The sequence below is a fragment of the Oculina patagonica genome, chromosome 5 (assembly GCF_052425735.1).
Source record: "Oculina patagonica isolate OP01 chromosome 5, crgOcupat, whole genome shotgun sequence".
Lineage (NCBI taxonomy): Eukaryota > Metazoa > Cnidaria > Anthozoa > Scleractinia > Oculinidae > Oculina > Oculina patagonica.
Window position 1 is genome coordinate 10,913,968 of NC_135762.1, and position 20,647 is coordinate 10,934,614.

Consider the following 20,647-nt stretch of genomic DNA (forward strand, 5'->3'; position numbering starts at 1 on the left):
TATTTGACGTCAAGTCTCGAGAGTAAATTAACTTATTAGCTTGAAAACGCTTTTGTATTCTTCTAGAGTGCAGTTAGCAACACTCCATAAGACTACATGAGGTCCTTATTATGAAAGATGAGCGGATTGTGAACAGCATTGAAAGCAAGTTCACAAAACTAATCCTTTGTAAAGTGTTATTAACAAAGCATTTTCGCTCACTGGTCTCTTTCCTTCAGTTCTAGTTCTAGCTGGAAAGATTTGAATGTTCCTTAGATATCATTATCTTTTAATTTCTCTTTAACTCAGTGCCTGGCGTTGTGAAATGCTTTTTTCATGCATCAAAAGTTTAACTCTTTCACTCTGAGGTGCACATGAGCCTAAAGCTACCAAAAAAAGGCAGAAATAGTTTTGTGGAAAATATTGAAAAACAGACAGTACTTCTAGATACCTTTCTCTTGTTTGGCGCCTCGTTAGAAATTAATCCACAGAGTTCAAAGTTAAAGCCACATTAATTGTTTAATTGAAGTCTAACTCGGTTAGCTAAAAAGGTTAACGTGCGAAATTTTTAGCATTCAGGATGGAGCTTACGTTAATTGCATTGGCAAGGTTCAAGCGGCGGGGATTACGTTTGTGTGAGAAGCTTCAAGGAGCTACGAATGCAGCAAAGTTAAGAATGTTTTCTTCCACATGCAAATCCAACAATGTCTTTAAAGATCGCTTGGTAGAACCAAAGCAACAAAATCCTCGCTGCTGTAGGACAAATAGGGTTGAAAATAAGTTCAGAATCGTGTAAGACTTCGTTGTGACATCGTGCATGTGTGAATTAGTTTGCCTATTTCGGTAAAACCCTAATCCAGGAAACAATTTTAATGTTTATATATATAGCCCACTGGTTGTTTGTAAGACCAATACAACGTTTGAAGCCTTATAGATTAGAGACGATTAGCAAAGATTAAACTCTAAAAAAGTAAGGTAAATTAGACAGGTAGACAGTTTCTTTCTTTACCTCGGCAAAACTAAAAACAACCTTTGGCATTGTCTGTTTTGCGCATGGGCAAAGGTACTCTTCTGATCTCTCAAAAAGGGCGTTGTTTTGAAGGTGATTTTGACAATGTCGAATATTGTTTTGCGACAAATTGCAATTTCAGGGAAAAAAATGCTACATAAGTTCTGAATAATGCTTTAACTTTTTGAATGGAATGCGTTTTCGTGAAACGATGGCGTACAAAAAAAAACACGAGAGTGCGGACATTTTTCTTTGCTGCAATTTGCACTAATGGGGTCTTGAAAATTTCCTCCAGCTAAAACCTTAAACAGCTTAATTTCTTTAAAAAATCTGCCATTGGTCAATTGATCTGACTATACAGCTATTCATTCCCACATCACGTTCATCACGTAACCAGATACATGATAGCTTATTTTTAATGGTCATACATTTTTTTAAAACAACTTAGATCCTCTCACTGAGGAAGGCAAAAAATCAAATCCGTGATGCGATAAATGGAGGTGTTTCCTGTCGGCAGGATCAGATTGTTTTCTTGCAAGAAATTAAGCTGGCAACTTCCTCCCTTTCATTTGGCTTACCACGCTGATAACTAGAAGCATCGAAAGTCCGCATTCTTTACTTCTTAAATGCATACATCGGCACACGTATTTAACGACAAAAAACTTCGCTTTTACGCACGTTTGCTGGCCTTTACCCAGATGAGTCCTCTCCAGGACCAATCCTGTTTCTGTTTTTTACTATATAATTTAAAATGTTAAATAAATAATTTCATCGTCCGAATTAAAGTGCATACTGAACTACTGACGCTCACCAAACTTACCTGCGCAGTTTTACACCATTTAATGGACAGGTCCATTCCTATTTGGCGGTCAAGCCTTTTTAGATAAGGCCACTATACTCCAAGCAATGTCCACGGCGATGGAACTGGGAGTATCAGTTCACATGTCTTGCCGTAGAGACCAGCAGGTAGTGCGGGACAAGGCCGCTAGACAAAAAAACAGTGAAGGTCTTATGATGATGATGGCAACGATGACTTCTTGGTAAATAAAGGCGTTATAGAATACATAGTACATGTGAAGACGGTACATATACATGATCCATGACTATGCAAGCGTACCTGTCTCAAAGGTACGCAACTAAGATAACGTTGACGAGATCCGGGAAAGGAAAGCATATCAAAGGAAAAGAACGCGACAAAGATTTCCACTAATGCGATCGATAATCAAGGTTCTTGTCACGGCCATGCAATAAACAAAAACAGCTCTTTTTACACCTTTAATTTTCCCACAACCTTAGGGTTCAATTATGGAGATTCCACGACACGACTATGTTGATTTGAACTCTGATCCGATCCTATTTACCTTCTGCATGATGTGCGTTTTCTTGTCGACTGTGATAATTGCAATAAAACGTTTTAATGCCAGTTGAGAATTGGGATTACCTTAGCATGTGAAGAGTGAACAGCGACAAGTAACGTTATTCTGATAAGTACAGTAAAACTAAACCTGCTGAACCCAACAACTCCGGATGTTTCGGTCCTCGGTTAACTTCTGCTCAGTTATGCACTGTGTGGGTGCACACCTGCTATTTTAATTGAAGTCGACAAAAGAGTGGCCCAAAAAATGCCGTCAAATGTTTCACAGGAGTCTTGCCACGTTTTAACATTCTCTATTCATATATAAAAAACAAAAACGGCAATATGGAATCTATTCTTTTTTTACAATAACAAACAATTCGCTACAGAATTTGACTTTCACTTGCTTTTGACCAAAAGTTATCACAGATAGCAAAGCTTTATGAAATGGCGCGGAGTCTCTAACGAAATGTCTAGCTAGGAGGACTAACCTTACTCCATTTGGAAATCTCTCCAAAACGGTCACAGCTTTGAATGATTCCCGCCATTCTATATTAGTAACGGGACAAAATTAATGAAAACATTTGATCTCCTCTCCATTCAAACTTCATTGTTTTGTCATTTAAAATTCATCTCGAGCGACTTTAGGCGACTGTTTTTTATTTATTTTTTTATTGAAGACTTCCAACGTAGCTGACAATGTGCCACGGCATTACGGACATATGGTAAAATAAACAGGTGATCAAAAATTTGAAAATACGATTCTACAACTCTGATATAAAACTCAATGATAATTATTATAATAATATTTTGTGCGGGGGTTATGGCACTTGCTGACGTCATCAGTGTGTCTGCTCTCTAATGGATTATGGGCAAAGAAACAAAAATACGTGTGTTGTATTTTGTTAATTATACAATCAACAATGTTTTTTGCTGCCATGATGAAATGACAGTTGTTGAGGCTGTCAACGTCAGTAATATATTTGAACATTATTTTGTATGTGGACAGTGCTAGTAGTGATTAATAACTGACAATTTCTTTGGGAATTTATAAAGTGTTTCAAATCCCTGACGCGCCGTCGACTCGTGGTACACTGCAGTACCGATTTTACCGCGCTGGAACGAATGCAATCTGAAGCACATCCTTATTTATGTTTTTTTAACTATTCAAAAAATTTATACGACTGAAAACGAATTTATACTTTGTCAATTAATCCAGATTTTGTTAGTGCTTTGTATTTTGTTTAACACCTTATTAACTCACTCTCAAGAAGCGTTTTTACAACCGGTCAAAAATTCCAGACTAGTTCCATAACAAAAAAAACTTTGTTGTGTTAACAAAAACGAAGCATATTGCGTCTCGATAGATTTTATGTAGGCCTCTAACATACTTTTACAACAACAAATGTATTTACTTCCATGGAACTAAGCAAATTAAAAGTGGTAGTTACAGATAATGACAATATTTTCTTACTGGCTTGTATGGCACTTAAATCTTTCGTTTATGGCGATAACTGGCAATGCTGATTAGAAATTTGTATTGAATTTTACAGATTGACTGAATTCATCTCAGCTCTCGACCTCTTTCAATTCATTGAACTCAGTTTTTCCGAGAACGCGTGCACATGAACATGCACCCGTACTTTTCCTTGGCCCCCAGAGATTTGTGAATCTCAGTTTAGTTCGAGAGTTTTGTCAGGGTTTGAGGTTTTTCGTTTTCTCGTCGTTTAGATGGATGAATATGAGACGAACACCTAAAGTTTCCCTTGTAAATTTACGACAGCAGTCAACGCAGTTTAGTCCCTGCGATAAACTGACATGCCATCCAGGGAGAAGTAGACATACTCCTATAGTCATGCTACATATGCACGCCGGTCTGAAGCGCCACTAGGCTCGAAGGAAGACTCGACCTTACCTTACACCCTTCTTTTACATTCCTTCAAGCGTTTGCCAGGATGCTTTGATAATGGAATAACATCACAGTACCAACGCATACGTTATAATAATAATAATAATAATAATGTTCTTTACCCAGGGAGCTCACATCACCAAAGGTGTTATTCAGTGAGGCCCTGCAAAATAATAGTTCAAATTTAAAATTAAAAGATTAAAAAATAGTTTAAGAATTAAAAAAGTTACATGATAAAAAATGTATAGTATTAAAGTTCACAATAAAAGGATAAAAAATTTAGCTAAAAACTACATTCTTCAGGGCTTGCTTAAAAAGTAAAATGGACTTAATGTCTTGTATCGATTTGTCTAGCTTATTCCAGTCTGCAAGTCCTTGGTATAAAAGGCGTTGCTTGCCATAATTTCGTCTAATCTTTGGTAAATAAAAATTGGTTTTGCCACGGGTGTTATAAGCATGAATGTCATAGTTTCTCTTTGTATCAAAATTAAAATCTATGAGGCCATTTACATATTTGAAAACGAAAACGCAGCGGTGAAATAACCTGCGTTTCACGAGTGTTGGCCAACCAAGTGCATTTAATGCTTCTGTAGACGAGGAAAAACTTGGTAAACTAAGAATGGTCTTGGCAGCCTTGTTTTGAAGTAACTGTAGCTCACCCATTAGGGTAGCATTACCCTTATCGCCCCAGATAGTATCGGCGTAATCGAACAGAGGGCAAACCAGGCTGTTGTACAAAGTAGTCCACGTTTCAAGAGGTAGCAAGTGTCTAATTCGTTTCAGCAAACCAAGTCTTTGATTAATCTTAGTGGAAATGGCTTCAACATGGTCGCTCCAAGTCATAGTCTTGTTTATGGTTATACCAAGATATTTAAAGGTATCGGTGTATTCGAGTGACGAATTATCAATAACGACATTGATATCATTACAAGATCTAATCTTATGGGGACTACCAATTAAGATAAACTTCGATTTAGAAATATTCAAGGTTAGACGATTTGTACTAAACCACGAAGAAAGTTTAGACAAGTCCTCGTTTATAAAATGTTCTATCTCGGTAACGCACAAGCTGCTGAAGTAGATCACTGTGTCGTCAGCGTAAAGGGCCACTTCACAATGTTCCAAACAGGTGGGAAGATCGTTGATATAGACCAAGAACAAGAGAGGGCCGAGGATGCTTCCTTGAGGAACGCCGACTTGGATCGGTCTCAGCGGAGACTGGACATCTCCAACCACAGTGAGTTGAAAGCGATTGTTTAGATACGATCTAAACCATCCAACTACGTTATCACCAGCACCGATTTGCTTCAGCTTTTCTAACAGGAGGCCATGATCGACGGTGTCAAAAGCCTTCGAAAGATCGAGAAACACTGCTCCTGTTAACATTCCATTATCGAGTTTATCAAGAACCCTGTTCGTAAAATAAGCGAGGGCGACTTCGGTTGATAATTTAGGGCGAAAGCCAAACTGTTTTGGTGTAAGTATGCTTGACTCAGTCAAATAGCCATATAGTTGTTGATGTACTGCTCTCTCAAGAATCTTACTAACCGTCGGAAGCACTGTGATGGGCCTATAGTTATTGCAATCAGATTTGTCACCTGATTTAAAGAGTGCTGTTACTTTGCCTTGTTTCCAAATGGCGGGAAAGACGCTGGAGTCAAGAGAGCGGTTAAATAGCTTAGTCAATACAGGTGTGATACATTCGGCAGAGTCCTTAAGGAGTCTTGAACTGATCTTGTCCAATCCGATCGCCTTGTTTGTTTTCAAGGTCTTGAGTTGTTTCAAAACAAACGTTTCACTCACAGGCGTGAAGGAGAAATCATTCAAGTGGCCACTGTGTTTTGAGGCTGATTTAAGACATCTGCATACAGATTGAAATTTTTCAGCTAGTTTACTTCCAACGGTTATGAAGTGCTTATTCAATAGACAAGCAATGGACTTTGGATCAGTCACTTGTATTCCATTAGACTGAATGAAAGATGGCTGGGAAATGTCTTTGCGACACGTTATTTCATTTAATGTTCTCCACAATTCACCTGAATTCCTGCTGCTCTTCTCAATGAGATCTTTGTAGTAAGAGGCTTTACATTCCTTAACTTGTTTAAAGAAAACCCTTAGCCATTGCATGAAAGCCGGCTATTAATCACTCTTTTTCTTATTCATCATCGGGTGTTACGTTGGGGAGACCGATTCCTGACCTGCACTCAAGGCGAGGAAAAGTTTACCCAGTGTGGGGCTTTCTTGCCGATTGTCAAACTTTTCCGTATAAGCTACATTTACTGAATAAACTCTACTACTGTATTTTCCAAGTTTTAAGTGGTGTGAACAGCTGCAATCTAAATCAGCATCAGTTAACTCAACAAGCAGTCACGACTGAAGGTTTTACCCTGCCTTATTGCACTGGAATTCTCCTCAGAAATAGTAACGTTTTTACGACCTTTATTTGGTTTGGTTGTTGAGGAATCAATGTCAGTTGTTGGTATAAATTTTTGGCCATTTGTTTTTGGTCAGTATTTGGCTGTTTGTCAGTTGTCTGAGCTCAAGACGCAAATTATTTTGTAAGTTAAATCTCGGCCATAGTTTGTACGTTGTCAGTTAAGCGAGCTATCCATGTCCAAGCCCAGGTTAAAAGTACAGAGAAAAGCCGGAAAAAAGCACCAAACATTAACAAACATTAAACTGAGAAACGTGTCCTTTGCGATTAGTCACACCTGTTACCAATCCCTTGTACAACTTACTCCTTTCTTCTGTTAGTTTATCTGTCAATACACTGTATCTTCCAGCTAATTTTCACTCAATCTTTAAGTTAACTTAGTCTTTATTTGTGTGTTTGTGTGTTGTTGTATATGCACCAAGAATGGTTGTCCAGTCTTTAATCAGCCCATTATGGTTATTTCTGGCAGCCATGTACTACTTCAGTTTTATTTTATTTCATCCAATTTTTTTAAACTTAATTTAATTGAATAAAGTTGTTGTTATTGTTGTTGTTGTGCAATTGCAACGTCAGTATAAACTTCAATGGCTTGCTGCTTGTTTTTACTATTTTTTAGTGAAAAAGTAAGAAACGAACAGTCTTACCTTACGGCTCAGTTGAAAATGCCTTGAGTGCGATGTGTGCTACCTTATTTCAAATAAAATAATTACATAGGGAAAAAATTCTATTATGCGCTCGGGGCCATTATTAATTTTTTGAAAAAGGAGGGCGTTTATTGGAGATATGGCGCTTATTTTTCTACCTTGAAATCTCCGAAGTGCCCAAACTATAAACCGTTTACTTGGTTAAATCTGCACTAATGGGTATGAAACAAATCTAAACTTACAAAGAAAATCATTCTTTACTCAAGTTTACACTAAAATTGTTATACTGTCACTAATATTTAAAGATGGAGCACGTTGTAAATTGCACTTATCGGAGTAGGGGGAATTATTCAGTAGAAAAACACCTGATGAAGAATACAAGCTTTCGGCTGTTCGATCTACAGCCTTCGACGGTTAAAAATATAAAATAACGAGGGGCGATAAAAATTCTAAATATAAATGTGAAACATTGTTAAAGGAAATAACATGTAAACAAATTTAAAATATTTTTTAAAAGAATGTTTTATTGTCCGGGGAATGGGCAACAAGGGTTGCCACTGTGAGCCAATATTCCAGGACCGTATTTGAAAACTGCCTTTGCGAATTATATAAGCCTTTTGAAAGTCACTGGTATGGTCAAGGGGCCATGCATGATTTGCCATTCTTGGGCCTTTGGCCGCTGTTTTAACATTTCAAATGTGTTCTTTTCTTCTAGTGTAAAAAGCTCTGCTTGTTTCGCTGGCATAACTCATAGAACAATCCGCACAAGAAATTTTGAAAACACTGTTACTTGTGCAATATCCGGTGAAGGAAACTTTGGGGCCAGGAACTCTTGTTGTAGAGTTCATCGGTTTATTTACAACTGAGATATGATACTTTTTTTAGTATGCGTGTCAGAGGCTCAGTTAAACCCTAACGTAAGAAAGAGACGAGAAAGACTTCGTCCGTGACTCAGAAGGTTCAACTAGTTTGAACAACATTCCAACAAATTCCTCAGATTTGTCAGGTGTTCTTTGTCGAAGGTTGAGAAAAATACCTACTAGGGGAAGGGGCGTTTACTTAAGGGAAGCCTTGATTGGGAAAGAGCTCTAGATTGAGTTGGTACTACAAGGGTGTCTAAGAAGAAGCAATAGGGGAACATGGCTCCCTAAACTAAAGTGCGACATGGCTCATTTTTGCTGTGTGAAATATCGACATCTGACATGAATGCGTAGCAATAATACGGCAACGACAGAACAATAACACAATAACGCAAATATAGTATCTCAAAAAACCCAGAAAATTCTGTTCTCGAGAGTATCTTGTGTCTGCCGCGCTTATTTATAACAAACAATAATGACTGAAAATACATTGTATTTATCACCACGTGCCGCTTATCAATACGTGCGTAGGAATTTAATAAGATTACAAAAGAACAAAGACAGGTGCGAAAAAGAAAAATATTTTTTGTTTTGGGTTATTTATATTTGGACTTGAGTTATACCCTTGCCCATGGCAAGAGCAACTGGCCACGACATGTAAACTTTCGTTAATTTCCCTTCGTTGAAACTGACAGGCGAGATGACTATGATGAGCCCCAAGAAAACCATTCCTCTTCATTTTTATCATTAGAAGTTAGAGCATTTAACTTTAATATTAATGTACTTCCGTGGCATTGATTCTATTTTTAGGAGTGTTTGTCATCTTAGCTTTTTTTACTAAAATAATGCTGATGTATAAGAAGATTTATATTACAAAAAAAGACGTTCTAAAATAGGCGGCTTCCTGTATATATGTATGTAATTCTTGTTAATATTTTCGCCAAGTTTAAACGGGGAACAAAATCTAACATTTAAACATGTTACAGTTTAAGAAGTTAATGCAACCAGATGACTGCTCAACATCTAGCTTTCGTTTGAATGGTCACACACTAGGATTTTAACTAAAAGTTAAAAGTAAGGGCCATATTAATCGATTCTCGACAGTCAGTTGTTTGTCAAAACTTGGTGACGAGGAACACTTTGGTATTCACGAAAAAAAATTTCAGTACAAGCGTCTGATACCATGAGTATTATTCCAGACAAACCCTTTTCTGTCATTTTGGGTTTTTCTCTATGAGTAGAACCTGTTGGACTGTACATAGGGTTATCATTTATTTTGGAAAGAACTTCCGTGACCATCATTTACCAGGTCCTTGAATAAAAATGTGCTGCTTTAGACATTTCGACTTAATCAATTTTTTGGCATAATTTATTACCTTCAAGACAAAGCTGTACCTTAGAATGAGGGTTTCCATAATAAGTGAAAGACGACATTTAATAAAATGTAGGCCGGAGAAAACGAACGGCTAGAATCGCTGTTGTAAAGGTGCAAAGAACTGTACGCCGGGTTTTGCACAAATTACGATTTTTTTTAAGCCAGTAAGATTTAAAAATCATAGGAACGAATGACTATTATTTTGATACGTTAATCTTCACTGGGTCGTCAGCATTGGCCTCAGCCTACCTTTTGATAATTTCCTCAGATACTTGTCTCGCCACAGCGCTTTATCAGTCACCGTCGAAAGAAATTATCAGTAGACTTGGGTTCTAGGTTTGCTAAAATGATTTTCCAAGCAAGTCCGAGAGTGTTGTAGCACAACTAATCGAACTGTTGAAAATGCTGTTTTACGCCCGTGTCGCTGTTTACATATTTTTTGCTTTACGATTTTGATTGGTGCATAGTATTTATGGTGTATTTTTCGTCATAGATTTCGGCAATTATTAGAAAATCACATTAAACAACACTGCTAAAACCACCTTGACGCACTCGCTGACGCAAAGACATTGAGAACACCGATTAGTTAAATACATCCGTTCTTCAATATGATCAGTAAACACTGAATAATGGGTCTTTGGCATTCTCGAAATTTTAGAAGTGTACAATTTCCTTACCTCAGCCTCAAAAGTCATGCAAACTTCGTGAAATATAGCTCACAATGAGAGAATCTGCCACGTGACCAGACAATAAATTTAGAGACAAACACATGTAGCTCACGGACGGGCCCCAGAAGTAATTCAGGTGTTTTGGTACAGTTTCTGGCAAATCTTACTTAAAGTGGTACTATGATCAAAATTTTACCTTCCCTTTTCTCTTCGGTTTTTGAAAGTACTTACATTAAATAGTAACCTTGCCAAATTTTAAGTTCAAATTCGAATTGGAAGACCACTTATTTCACGCGTAAACTTCGGCTTTGGCTTGCCGCCATTACTAGATTCAAAAATGTCCGAGGACCAAATAGAGATCTGGAACTAGTTGGGGCGAGAGCATGCTGGCGTCATATGCGCATCAACAAAATGGCTTCTTCGAAGGCTGGAGTGACCGATCTGGAAAAACATTGGTTTTCTTTTTAATCTGTAGTGATGTAGAAGCCGTATCTACTGCGCAAATGTTTTTTAAACATACTTCAAGGCATCTCCAGGTCACTTTTGCACAACATAGTGGCAGAAAACATTTCAAGAGGCGAAATTTCGTGACATCTTTACTCGCCCGAACCACGCAAGATGAATAATAGATCGTCTGATAACTTTGAGGGAAACTTGTACTCTTGGAAATGCTTTATAGATATTTCTCCCTGCAACCATTGTGAGGTTAACTTCTTCAACTATCCGAGGGAAGTGAATAGAATAGAACGCTTCGAATTATCTACAGTGAGTTTACTGTATTTGCTCCTTTTTAGAAGCAAAACATTGGGTGAGTGGCGTAATTTACTTCTGTTGCTCAAGCTCTCGTGTTCTAGAATAGTCATTTTTAAATTTATTGTAAATACTTCATGTCAAAAAGGTAATTTTTGGGTAAATCGGCCTGTATGTTCCTGAATTATATCCTCTATTGTACAAATAAACTTAAATAAATTCGCACGAGGCGGTACATTATGTAAAAGTACATACAGAGGATGCAAAGCTTAGCAATATCTTTTTACTGATTATATGTACTGAAAATGTTTTCATTGTAGTCCTCTGTATACACTGTAGTCTTAATAAACTCACCAGCACGTCTTCAGTGTTGGTCACTTGTTTATTTCTGCCATGCAATATAAAACACTACAGTAGGACTGTACTTCATTGTGCACTTATAGTATTCATTAACATTTTTTGAGAAGTAATCTCAGGATAGAACAGTGTTAGCCTGTCTCAGAGACATACATGCTATCCGGATTTTACTCAGTACATCTTTATTATATTTAAGTACAACAGGGGCCATGAGCTATAATTATGACCTGTGCCAATCAGTCATGCTGTGTGCAACAGAGCACTGTTGAAATCCTAGCTCCTCTTTTTTTTAAGTTTGCAATATATTTATTTTTGGCATGCTTTTTTGGTTCATAAGTTGAGAATGTAGTAGCCAACAATAAATCACATGAATGTGCCAGAGAACCCCTGAGCTGCTGATCCATCATAATTTCTAACACAAGTACAGTCAAATCTGTACTATAAATAAAAATGTTGTTTTGATTGAGGTGAGGTGGCCTAAGTGTAAGTTGTCGGACTCCGGATCAAGCGGTTCAGGTGTGGGCTCTTACTGGTGTCATTGTGCTGTGTTCTTGGGCAAGACTACTCTCATAGTGCCTCCTCTCCAAGTGTAGAATGGGAACTGGCAAATTGATGGTGTGACGAGGGCATGCAAGTCTAGTTGCTTGGTGGGCAACTAGACTTGCATGCAGACCTTGCCTTTTTGTAACAAGGGGGCAATTTTGAGGTCACACAGGACCCTTGCAACCATTATATATGTATTTATTTAAAGAGTATACACGAACTGCGAAGCCGACAACAAATACAGTCAAACCTGTACCATAAATAAAAATGTTGCATAGCAATGGGGTAGTTGTTTTGATTAAGGTGCGGTGACCTAATGGTCAGTGCGCAAGACTCTTAATCAAGCTGTTCAGGTGTGAGCCCAGACCAGTGTCATTACATGTAGGTGGGGGGAGTGGGGAGGTTAAACCTGTGATGCAATTGTACTTCCATCTCATCCAGGTTGCTTAATCCTACTTAAACCAAGATATGCTTTGGCCTGATGGGCAAGCAGGCTTGCATGCAGACTTTGCCTTTTTGCATCAAGGGAGCAATTTATTTAGGGTGGTATACGGAGCTGGCTTGTTTACAGTCACGTTAAGTTGACACAAGATTAGTCCCAAAATTGAACTCTCAATTACATACACATACTGCAGATGCACAATGTACTGCCAGTGATATTCTCTAGAAAGAGCCACTGTCATATTGCATATGATACCATAAAAAAAAATATTTTCTTGAGTAGATGCCAGACCCCGACTCAACGCAGGTTTCATTTAAATGCCGGTTCAAAACTGGAAACGTTTGATCAAGGTCCCAGTGTTTGTTTGAGGTCCAGGTGTTCCTGTTTATGAACTTAAAACTTTATACCCTTAATATTATTTTACTTGTTGTCATGTTGTGCATATATTGTTTGAGTTATTTTTATCATCAAAAAATCACGGGGCCAAGAGGAAAACAAATGGGTGAAATGAATAAGAAAAACTACTCCTACCCAGTTTTGCTGCTACGTGTACTTGTGGGACAGTAAAATAGAGTGAAGGACTCTATACAGCATTCAAATGGTTTTCTTATTTTAAGAAACAGGAATACTGAATGCTGGCTGAAGCTGGATGTCTGAAGTGTTATTACCCATTAAAACACTTAGTTTTAAAAAGGTTTATTACCTGTATTGTAGTCAAGGAAGGTAAAACTGTATAAAACTCAAGGAGCTAAATCCATTGATCACCTGCATCATCTTGTTGACTTTAATTTTTCTGTATAAATTTTACATTATTTCATGTTTATAAAGCTTTTTTCGGAATAAACAGCTGAGATAGATTTTATGCCCATGGCGTGTATGATAGATTACAAGAATGAAAACAACAGTAAAGATCATTTCAATCCTTCGCAAACGGCAAAAGCAACCTACATGTATATAATTATACTTATATATATGCAGAGCTCTCTATTAATTCAAACATTGCAGACATTTTATCCTAACTATTCAATGTCGTTCTCATCATACCATGTATTCAAACGAATGTAGTCCATGAATCGCCGTTCCTCTTCGTTCTTCGAGGCTTCTTCGATTGGACAAGAAGACGGCAGCTTCGTTGTAGGCATACAGCGCCAAAACCTCATCGATCGAATGAAGTATTTGCATACAAACATTGCCTTTTAGACCGACGTCAAACGGCTTTAAATTCTCATTATAAGAAACGATACCGCTAAATTGCAATGTCTCTTCATTGCGGCTCTCTTGGGTTTCGCCACCGGGCAAACTAGACGAAGAATTTGTCGAAGAAATATCTTTTATAACCCTGTTAATTCTCAGTATATTCTCTCTTGGAACACTCGAAGCTCGAAGCGACGATGCGCATATGACGTCACGGACCAACTCATGCGTAAATCCGCTTTTCAGTACAGTCGCTGGCTCACTTTAGACGTCCGAGTAATGGCGGACGGGTTTTCCACGATTTTCGGCAAGCTATTTCAAGGCTAATATTGCTCGCAACGTTCTAAATTCTAGCGCGCTAGTTAAATATAGACTTATTGAACAAATTGACTTTAGAAAAAGACGAAAAGAAAAACAAAAATTTTGGTCATAGTAGCACTTTAACGTACGCGTTTTGAATCAGCTCTTTGTAGCAGCCTCCGTAATCAGATCGATGTGAAATTTACACTAGTAATTGCCCATGAATTGAGGTTTGTCATAATGTACTCTTTATTGATCCTGCCAGAAAACCTTAAGATAGGAAAAAAAAAAACTTTAATAAAATGGCAAAAGAATGTGCTTTATGTTTTGATGTCAGGAAAGTTATGTAGTGAGTTTTCTTTTCCTAAAGTTTTCTTCGATCCCCGTCTTCAGGTGTACTAAAGAGAACAACGCCCGGGACTTTAACCTTAATTTAGGGATGAACTCACACCAATAGTTTTCTGATCTATCCTATCTTTGCAATTGGGGAAAAATATTTGAAACTCAAATTTGTTATTTTGTACACTGTTATTTGCTTTAATACGAGAAAATTTTCAAAATAAAAAGAAAGAAAGCCAAAAGGGGAAAAACACGAAGTTATAGCTGCATCTATTTCATTAAAAAACTATATGTACACTCAATGACTTCTGACCCTTGTATAAGATCTAGTACTCCACTAACTCGACTCGCGTTAAAGATTCAGTACTCCACTATTTCCACTTATTAAAAATCCTATTGAATAGAGAAATAAGTCTAGTATCGCTATCATCCACGCCACATATCTCCCAAATGTGCATGATCCATCATAAGGTTTGTAACTGGTTGCCAGCCGTGTATTCCATGCGCCGATGCCAACTGGGTGTGTGTAGTCAACTGGGGGTACATACTCGAGGAGTATCCAAAAGATCTTACTGAGTCCATAGGCTCGTTATAATTGTAGTAATAGGGAACTGTGTTGCACTGAAAACAAGATGGCGGACCTTGGGTTGGCGTTACTGGGCAAACGTTAGGAATTTGCTCCTCGTCACTGTCGTAGCAATCTGGTGGAAAACACGTTCTTACTTCTTTGCGATATTTGGCGCGTCTGTTCTTAAACCAAACCTAAAACGAAATATCGAAGAGATCAAGACTGTTTACTTTCAAAGAGTCGATATTTTCGATTCCTTTTAAAACACAAAGGCATGTTTTAGGTAGTTTTTGTAGGGCAAATAGTAATTACTCGCCATAGATTCTCCATTTTTTAACGTTAAATTTCTGACACCAACCTAATGTGTTGTAGCTCGGAATAAGGCAAAATTAATTGTGTGACCGATACTACAAATAAAAGCTACAGAGCCACTTTACGGGTATGTAGAAACTGAGTGTTTTACTTCATTTTCTTTTTTGCGAATGTATTGCATTTTCTGGGAGCTTTCATGTTATTTAGGCCGCTTGTTCCATTCTTAGAGAAATATTTGAGACAAGAATAAGATGGATTAGATCAAAACAAGCAAATGATGAAAACATTTGCCGTCTGAATGGTTAACAATGTGGTATGTCACCTTTAGCCTTAGTCTATTTAAACTTGTCGTTTTGGAAGGGTCGTGACTTTTACCTCTTCTTTGGTTATCAACCATTAAGTAATCTATTTACCTGAATCCTGCCTTCTTGCAGATTGGTCTTTTCAGCAAGTTGTTCCCTGAGCTCTACATCCGGGTAATGAGTTTTACTGAAGGATTTCTCCAGGATTCCCAATTGCTGGTGAGTGAAGGCCGTGCGCGTGCGCCGTGGTGTGCGGCGTGTTTTCTCCTGTCGAGCTTCTAAGATAACATCTGAGATAAAGGTGTTGTGCAAGAAATGTCTTGTTAGCTTCTGATTAGCAAACACAAATGGGATCAGGGTTCCTCGTTGGATGAACATTTGCATTTACACTAACAGATTTCTATTCGTTTGTTCATTATTTTTAAATTTATGTATAAAGGCAGGACTTAACTAGGAAATATTGTTGCAGAAAAATTGTTGTAGAGGCAAATGTTTCCCAGTTTAGGCGTGCGAGAAACATTTGTTGCGAAAACAATTTTTGTTTCTCGGAAAGAAGAAAATGTTTTTGCCTCAGGTCTAAAACATCTTTGCTTCCCAGATACAAATTTTGCTTTCGTAACATCCGTTGCTCAGTTTAGTCACCATATATGAAGGCACGCTGACTAGTTTCCAGTGCTGCTCATTAAGAATGTTTCCTAGCTACAGTTCGCTCGCGTATTATACGTGTGCGCGCGTGCGTGACACTTTGTTCCCGGAACATTGCTTCCACGTTTAGCCACCCGGGCAGCAAAACATCTTGCTTGCTTTACGCTAACTTAGCCACCTAGGAAATATGGCAAGAAACAATATTTCTGCAACAATGTTTTCTACAGTAAAGTAAGCACTAGACGGTAGTCTAAGACTTCTGGTGCGCTCTTGTCTCCAGAGATCCACCTTGTGTTGGATCATCACTGAGGTGGGAGAAATAAGATTTTTTCTCCCATTACCACCATGCTTTACGCAGTGCTGACGAGTCCCAAAGAGGACGAAACAGCTGTCCACTGCTAAGCTGGTGTGTTACCTCAGTCTGGAGATGAGCAAAGTGCACATACCTGAGAATAGTGAGTTAATTTGACTAATAAACATAATGTTTTTTAGCTTAGCCAGGCCTTAAGACAAATTGATTCGCAATCGATGTATTTAACTATCGGGCTAACATGTGTGCGAGCGAGCACTTGCGTGTGTTGTTTTCGTGTTTTATTTCGTCATCTTTTTGTTGTTCTTGATATCAACCTCTAAAAATTATAGTAAAACAATTTTTCACCTTAGGCTAAGTGAACACTGACTGCGTCTCGGTAAATATTCACCAATGTTCACTTAGCCTTTGGCGAATAACTGTTAATTATGTAAGAAGCATGACGTCATCATGGCAGAAGGGGGTCTGACAGATTGTGATGGGAACTGAAATGCCTTGAATTCAATTAATAACGATAATCCTTTACGGTTCTTTATGATCTTTTGTTTTAATAAAACTAAGTTGAAATTCAGTGCCAAGGGCACCAATATCCGGGGGAAGGTATATCATAAAGCTGATAGGATGCTGTCTTGTTATACTCTGTGGGGACTAACAGCACCTTATTTGGTACCGCTTGAGTATAAAAGTTTGCCCTGGTATCTTTTAAAATAATTTAGTAAGCGTTAAACTGAATATGACCAGGTCATAATAGTCTAAAGCAATATTTACAGTCGTTGACGAACGCTAATTAGACGGGATAATCAGTTTCTGATTTCATTATGGTACCTCTTAGGGCGTACAATAACGAATAAGCCACGCCTATCAGGCGCTGCTAAGGCTTTTTAATCTAAAATTCAGACAATCGTCTCAGCGTCTCTGTCAGTGTTATACGAAAGATGGTCCTCCCCCACGGGAACATTGCACTTTGCATTGAAGCTACCTGATCCATTTGAGCTGAACTAAAAACCACTCTTACATAACCACGATGGACATCAGTTCAATGCTCTAGAAATCAGTACGTTCTGCTGGTGAACATTTTCATACCTTGTCGGCGCCAGATTGGTCGAAGCACGACATTTCTTTTTGATAAACTTTGCGATAAAGGAATAGCCAGGTGTGGAGTATGCTATGCTTAGAATAATAAACGAGTTTAACTCGCTTCGGTTCAATGAGTCTAGTGGTTAGCCATGTATAATGCTCAGTTTGACATTCCTCTTATTAGGTATTCGACGATGGATTTCTCATTAAGCTGTAGATAGCTCTTCGCTCCTTGTTAACTTGTTTACATTATTGTCTCTTAGCTGACATCGGTGCACATTCACCCATCCCACGTTCTTCAAGAGGCGCACTCGGATGAATTGATAAGCGTTTGATTATACCTGGTTCTGTTATACCCCACAAGTCAGCTTCAACAGCATAAATTACATAGTCAAAGCCGTATCATATAAAAAGCTCTCAACGTTTTGCCTAAACGTGGCGACCTACATTGGAAAAGTTAGTCTGCAAAAACGCTATCAAGGGCTAATGATGATGCCAAACTATTCTTTAGGATACCATTAATTTTGCGGTTTTGCGCTCACTAAATTAGAACTCGCTTTCCTTTTCACCGATAAGCAACGTAGGCTTCTATTAGGAGCCATATGCGATTAACGATAGTGCATTGAAAAAACTGGGCTTAAATTTGTGGTAATTGATATCTATTCAACTGAACTACTCTAAGACACGATTTGTTTTGATATGACAAGAAGCTAAATGTGTACGAAATTACAGCTCACGTTTCGCTTTCGATGGACCATAAAGAGTTTAAGATAGTCCATTGCAAAAACAAAGCATAATATAATACAGTCCTACTCGACTGAAGTACGTACTCTGTTATTCAAAAACATACTTTGTTTTGATTGAGATTAAAGATCTAAGAAGGCAATGATTTTGAGATTTAAATCCTCCATTCAATAGCTCACTATCAGTTATTTTCAGGACGAAAAGGGATCGACAACAAAATTTTACGTTTTTGCAGTTTCTTTCCCCAGATGAACTGATCTCAGATCTTTCTGAAGTGCTCCCTTCTCGCATTTGACACCTAAGCTAGGTTCCGGTCATTTTATTAACATAAGACATTCTTCGTTAGACACTTACTAAATGTATGAACTTCTGTTAGCGCCATATTGTATAAATTACATGCAACTTACCAGCTAGTTTCACAGCTAGTGAAAGGGCCTCAGTTGATTTCGAAGGTTGCTGTTCCTCCGTGTTATCATCTGGCGAGGACGAGTTCTTTTTTAGAATGCTTTCAATTGAGAATGGATTGGTATCCATCACGGAATAGTGTACTGGTTCCTTTGATGTACAATACTTGGTTCTTTTCTGCGTAACTGTGTGGTTTCCCTGATGACAGCGTCTCAGAACTATGTACATTCACATTGTAGACACTCGCATGTGTGTCATGTGTGCTTTTCATAATCAGATCGTGTTAGCTTACAAGCTGCTGTAGCTGTAAATGTAATTAAGCCACACGACGCTGACATTGATAAATGCTCTCAGAAACTGTCGCAGATGCCAGCAGTTGATGTACCGGCACCTTTAAAGAAAGAAACTTTTCAATCATGTACCGTAGAACGTGAATCGTAATAACTCAATGAAGTGTCTGCTCCAAACTGAAGGAAAAGATCATCATTTCCTAGTTCTTTCATCTTTACTTATTTTAAGAATGATGTGCTAATGCCATTAAATGAGCAATTAGACACCTTAACGTTTACACTCTGTCAAGGGCCGCTTATCTCGTCGTGGAGTTAAGTTGCAAGATGTTTCAACTTCGTTATCGAAAGAGCCAAGATTTAATAAGAAATGATTACCTGGTGTGTCAGGGAAGGCATTTGTAATAAGGCTGTTAACTATTCTCGTGTCATAGGATTATGGTATTAAGACATAAAAATCCCTCAGTCATGATACCCTGTTCAGGTATGATTTATTGGTCTAGCTTTTTCTCGACGGCCATCTATCAGCAGCCATTTAGTCAGTTTATTTTAAGTTTTCCCTCCTGTTTACAGGATTAAATTGTTTTCATTCTCAAATGCGTACCGACAGAGGCGGCTTGTGTGAGATAGTCGCGGAATTTTGTTCATTAATACTCGCCGATGTTTATCGCCCATCGGTTGATAAGTGAAGGCATAATCCATGGTTTTAATTACGGCTTAACGCTGAATACTCCTTCTATGAGCTAAAAGAAACAGATTAAAATTGTTCAACGTACAGATTTACGAATAACTGTTTAAGACGGTTCAACATAGAATTGTACAACTCATAACTGGCCGTACAATGGTTTTACTGCATTAGTTACAATAGTTCTACTGCAAGGGAGATTTTCCTGGTGCAATTGCAAACCAGGAAGAGGTGTTTTTGGCATGGGTGGCACAGTTGTTGTTCGTGTTCTAGATTAGTCGTGTGGTCGAGTCATTCATTAAAGGCGACCTGTGTTATGCAATACCGTTGATTTTGATGTCCCTACACTGGGAATGGAACAGAAAAACAGAAAAATCTCAATATAAAACTGGTTTCGATGAATGAAAACAAGAACATTGGAAGTGACTATCGACAAATTAAAGATGTTATCAATCAGAATTTGGACGTAGTTTTTTTGGTGTTTTGTTCATGTTAATAGACACTAAAAAAAATACGCAGTGTATGTGTGGGACCACTTTTACCAAATGTATCACTTTTCAATTTATTCATTATGGATGATTAATTACCTGACTTTTAGGATATTGCATGTCCATTTTACTCCCATTGCAGGAAATCGTTTTTCATTCATGATTTTCTCACATTAAAAACGGAGGTTATAAAGCACAGTTTGAGATCATACAAAATTGGTTACAGTGTCTGTGAAACGACAATTACAGTATTTCAGCAGAAACTGACGGTACTTTCAAGCATTTTAGAAAGATCAGGCCAAAAGACCGTGATTCTTTTTATAGCTTTGAATAAACAAATATTACGTTTCGCCTACGGGCTTGAATACTAGTTCTTGAATTGTCCGCAGGAATAAATTTAACGGGTCAAAAGCAGATGTACAGTGCCAGATTTTTAAAAGGGAGAGATTGTCGTCTGGCAAGTTGTTAAATATTTCCATCTGCTGACCCAGACAGTTCGGTTTGAATAAAATGACTAATTTACCCCAATATAGATCTATGTACCAATTATGCGCTGGGGTCGCACAAACCATTGTCAATGCAATAATACGATTTAGGGCGCTTTCCATTTGTCACAACTGGCCAGCCGGTCCGGTGGTTTTGAATGTAAAGTGGGCCTTTTGCACGA

The 20,647-nt window shown here is 38.0% G+C and overlaps 1 protein-coding gene across 1 annotated transcript; it reads right to left on the reverse strand.

The window, feature by feature from the left end:
- Positions 1–13,058: 13,058 nt before the first annotated feature.
- Positions 13,059–19,749, reverse strand: LOC144655472 (intestine-specific homeobox-like). Its single transcript, XM_078515726.1, has 3 exons — positions 18,523–19,749; positions 15,451–15,629; positions 13,059–14,919 (listed from the first exon to the last, which is right to left on the reverse strand). The coding sequence occupies exons 1-3, from the start codon at positions 18,746–18,748 to the stop codon at positions 14,584–14,586; spliced, it is 741 nt and encodes a 246-aa protein (XP_078371852.1). The 5' UTR covers positions 18,749–19,749; the 3' UTR covers positions 13,059–14,583.
- Positions 19,750–20,647: the final 898 nt, after the last annotated feature.

What these genes read in the sequence shown, in the direction of transcription:
- LOC144655472 (XM_078515726.1), bottom strand. Translation starts at nt 18,748, where the DNA reads ATGTACATAGTTCTGAGACGCTGTCATCAGGGAAACCACACAGTTACG. An exon ending in ACTAGCTGTGAAACTAGCTG is followed by an intron (nt 15,630 to 18,522) that starts GTAAGTTGCATG and finishes CCTTTATCTCAG; the next exon opens with ATGTTATCTTAGAAGCTCGA. An exon ending in TGCAAGAAGGCAGGATTCAG is followed by an intron (nt 14,920 to 15,450) that starts GTAAATAGATTA and finishes ATTTCGTTTTAG; the next exon opens with GTTTGGTTTAAGAACAGACG.